A 3993-nucleotide genomic window follows, 5' to 3' on the forward strand; every position below is an offset into this window, starting at 1 on the left:
CCATACTCTTACTGTTGAATGGCGTAGTTCATATTCACACAGATACCATCAGAACAGTTTAAAAAGTCTCCCACATTACCTGAAAGTTTCACACTTTATTTAACATGTCAAGGTAAAGTGATGCCGTACTTAAAACAGACTCTCACAAAATATACAAATGCTTTACGTTCACCTGCCAGTGCTCTTTAACATCCTCTTTGTCTAATGGGTGATAGAACTGAATGTACTGGAAACTGATGATTGGTCAGTATCCCAGTACTCCAGCAGTAACACCAGTCTGCCCACCGTGCCCAGTGAAGGGAGCAGAGGGGTGGGTCAGGTGGCCAGCTGGGCCGTCAGCTTTGAGAGGCTCCTGGAGGACCCAACAATATCCGCTGGACGTAAACAGCGTATGCTGTTCTGATTTTAGACACTTAACTGAACGTTAATTGCAATTAAACTAAAAAAGTATTATTGTTTAAATTATATTATAGTTTATTATGCTTTTTGACCAAGTAGGCCTACATCTTTATATGTAATTTCATAATTTATTCTGTTGTCTTTGAAATGTGGTTCAAGGGTACTGCCTAACATTTATGGTAAACTAAAATATACTCTAATGTCATTTCTTTTGAAGCTTGTATGTCATGCATTTAGATATATTTGTAATTACACACTTATTGATGCAGTTGCAAATTAGTACATTTAAAATATATTACCTTTACATTTAATATTGAACAACACACTACAGTTAAAATGATTATTAAAGTACTTTAAGTGTGCTTTAGTATATTAATTAACAAATCAAAAAAAAACTTTTTGAAGCATGACAAAAAATATTAAAACATAATGATTTAAATGTACTTTTAAAGTAAAATTTTAATTTGACATGATTACAAAGTACACTTAAAGGTGTATTTAAGTGGCTTTTTATTCCGTTAATATTTAATAATATATTTTCTGCAAGTTCATTTATATATATATATATATATATATATATATATAAGGCTCCTGGAGGACCCAACAGGCGTAGGCTACTTCACAGTGAGTAAAACAGCACTATTTGTATAGCCACAGCAGTGAGAGTGAATATTTATCGACACGTCAATGGATTTTAGGAGTAGATATTGATTTGTTTACTGTGAAGGATTATTTCACAAATGGCTCTTCTAATAGCACTTGAGTTTACTGGGCTGGAAGGTTGAATGAACTATGTATAACAGGGGTGCCCAACCCTGCTCCTGGCGATCGACTGTCCTGCAAAGTTTAGCTCCAACTCTAATCAAACACTATTATTAAATAATAGAATAAATATTTATATTTATTTTAATTTCAGTTTGACTAAATTTAATACTTTAGCTGACAGTCGATCGCCAGGAGCAGGGTTGGGCACCCCTGATGTATAACATCTAAGAATGCCAGTTTTATGCATTAATTTAGTCCTATTTAATATTTAAAAAAAAAACTGTTTAAATGTGGCCAAAAGCAACTGAAGCAATTCAACGTTAAACTGCTGCTACAGGCAACTTAGCAAATCTTGCAATTAATTTGATTATCATTATTAATCAAATGACAGCCCTAAAAAAAAAACGGGCTGACTTGAAAGAAAATCAAAATTCAGAACATTCCTTGGTGGTTTTCCAAGATTTATTACATACAGCAAGCTGACTATCTTACGCAGCAGACAAAAGCAGAAGTGGTGTCCTAGAAATAAGCCTTCACTTCTAGTTTCTAAGTGTACACATCATATATTTCTGTACTTACTAACATCTTAATAAACAGAGCGCCGCTGAGAGCTGCTGCCATGTTGCTCGGCACTCTCATTTGTTTACCAACCAGGCAGAGCAAGTAATTCAAGCCCAATTCATTGTGAAATGTGTAAAATCAGGAAAAAAATGAGGGGTGGAGGAAAACAGCACACGGTATGAGTCACTGTAATTATAGGGAAATGAGGAGGTGTAGAGAATATTTCAGTGGGAGGGCTGGAAGAGAGTTTGTGGGGGAAAGGAAACATTCAGGCTTTTAGGTGAGAATGCTCTGAGATGGATAAACCTCTGTGAATTCTTCATTTGGTGGCCAACAGAGAAGCCAGCCAGAACCAGAAATTAAATAGCCTTGTTTATAATAATAATACAGGTGATGGTAATTATGATGTGAATATGCCCACCAACACATGCAGTTCATCTAGATTTGAGGCATATTCTTAGCATTAAAAAAACAGTGTGTCCCAAAATTAAAATGTAGTTTGTATTCACCACAGGCATTTCTGAAATCTGAGGTCAGTGCTGAGAACATCTTGTACTGGCTGGCATGTGAAAAGTTTCGCAAGATACCTGCACATCAAACTGAGAAGGTCAATCTCAGTATATTATATCTAACCACTATTTTATCATTGCTTCTTTTTATTAATTCCTACAAATAACTGAAATAGTATGCATGTTTTCTTACCCTAGCTTAAGAGAGAGGCGTCCTCAATTTATAACACTTTCCTGTCCAGCAATGCAAAGTCTCCCATCAACATAGATGACAGGGTACGAGTCGAGGAGAAAGATGTACAAAATCCTCATCCTGACATCTTTCAAAAAGCCCAACAACAGGTATGTAATTCAAAATGCTAATGTAATTCCATATGCTAACTCTTTCTGATCTTAAATGAATCATTAATATTTTAATGATTTTTTGTCTGCTGTCGTTCTCTATAGGTTTTATGTTGTTTGGTAAAACTTTCAATCATGACAACTCTCAAAATAGATTTCAACAGCATTTTAATTATAAGAATGGAATGTAGGTAGGATTGCTCTTGGTGAACAATTTCTGCTACACTGTTGCTGGCATGAGTGAAAGCTTACTGCTGAAACATGTTCAGAATTACAGAAATTAGGATACATGCTGCTGCAGCTGCAAGGTACAGTAGTGAGAACACAGCAGAAGACAGCAGACAGCAGACAGGTGGTGCTAGGGAGGAAGAGGGCTAAAGAAAATTGTCATTGCACACAATACTGTTCTGGCCCACGTCGGGATGCAAATAAATAATGTAAACAGGAAGAATAAATTGACTGTGTTGCCGGCTTAAAAGAACCAATCAGCTACTCAAAATAGTTTCATGACTTGAACTACAGTGGATATAGAAAAGAATCACCCCCCTTTAAAATAATTTTAAAGTCTGAAATAATTTGCAGTCTGAAATGAAGACGGACACAGTTTTTTGTTTTTATCCAGCTGTATTGAATCTGTGCAATTTGTCACATCCAAGTGAAAGCTATAACACCAACATGTCAGAAATAGATAAATAAACAAAGAAACAAACAAACAAACAAACCAATAAATAAATAAATAAATAAACAAAGAAACAAACAAACATACAAACCAATAAATAAATAAATAAATAAACAATCATTGAGTTGGAAAAAGGATTGGCGCACTTGTCAGAATAAAAGGAAAAATGGATTGGCAAAATACCATCAAATTCTTGAGGAAAATATGCTGCCCTCTGCCAGACAGTTGTCAATGGTAAGAAGATTTACCTTCCAATATGACAATGACCCAAAGCACACAGCAAAACTGAGCACACAGAGGTTGAAGGAGAAAAAGGTGAATGTCCTTGTATGACCTAGTCAGAGCCCAGAATTAAACCCCACTGAAAATCTGTGGAATGAATTTAAGACTGCAGTCCACAAATGGTCACCATCAAATTTAACTGAACTTGAGCAGTTCTGCAAAGAAGAGTGGGCAAATATTGCAAAGTCTAGATGTGTAAAGTTAGTAGAGACAGAGACATATCCCAACAGACTAAACAGACAGTTGTCAATGGTAAGAAGATTTACCTTCCAATATGACAATGACCCAAAGCACACAGCAAAACTGAGCACACAGAGGTTGAAGGAGAAAAAGGTGAATGTCCTTGTATGACCTAGTCAGAGCCCAGAATTAAACCCCACTGAAAATCTGTGGAATGAATTTAAGACTGCAGTCCACAAATGGTCACCATCAAATTTAACTGAACTTGAGCAGTTC

At 35.8% G+C, this 3993-nt stretch overlaps 1 protein-coding gene across 2 annotated transcripts in view; it reads left to right on the top strand.

The window, feature by feature from the left end:
• The window catches only part of LOC107685491 (regulator of G-protein signaling 14-like), a 12099-nt gene that overhangs the window by 3151 nt on the left and 4955 nt on the right, over positions 1 to 3993 (top strand). Inside the window, exons 3-7 of one of the 2 annotated variants that reach the window (XM_016482089.1) lie at positions 28 to 112; positions 216 to 348; positions 987 to 1023; positions 2240 to 2332; positions 2433 to 2576. In XM_016482089.1, coding sequence (XP_016337575.1) covers positions 28 to 112; positions 216 to 348; positions 987 to 1023; positions 2240 to 2332; positions 2433 to 2576 — 492 coding nt within the window. The remainder of the gene's footprint in view (positions 1 to 27; positions 113 to 215; positions 349 to 986; positions 1024 to 2239; positions 2333 to 2432; positions 2577 to 3993) is intronic. The other variant, XM_016482090.1, reaches the window with a different exon arrangement.

The sequence above is a fragment of the Sinocyclocheilus anshuiensis genome, unplaced genomic scaffold, assembly GCF_001515605.1.
Source record: "Sinocyclocheilus anshuiensis isolate Anshui unplaced genomic scaffold, SAMN03320099.WGS_v1.1 scaffold922, whole genome shotgun sequence".
Lineage (NCBI taxonomy): Eukaryota > Metazoa > Chordata > Actinopteri > Cypriniformes > Cyprinidae > Sinocyclocheilus > Sinocyclocheilus anshuiensis.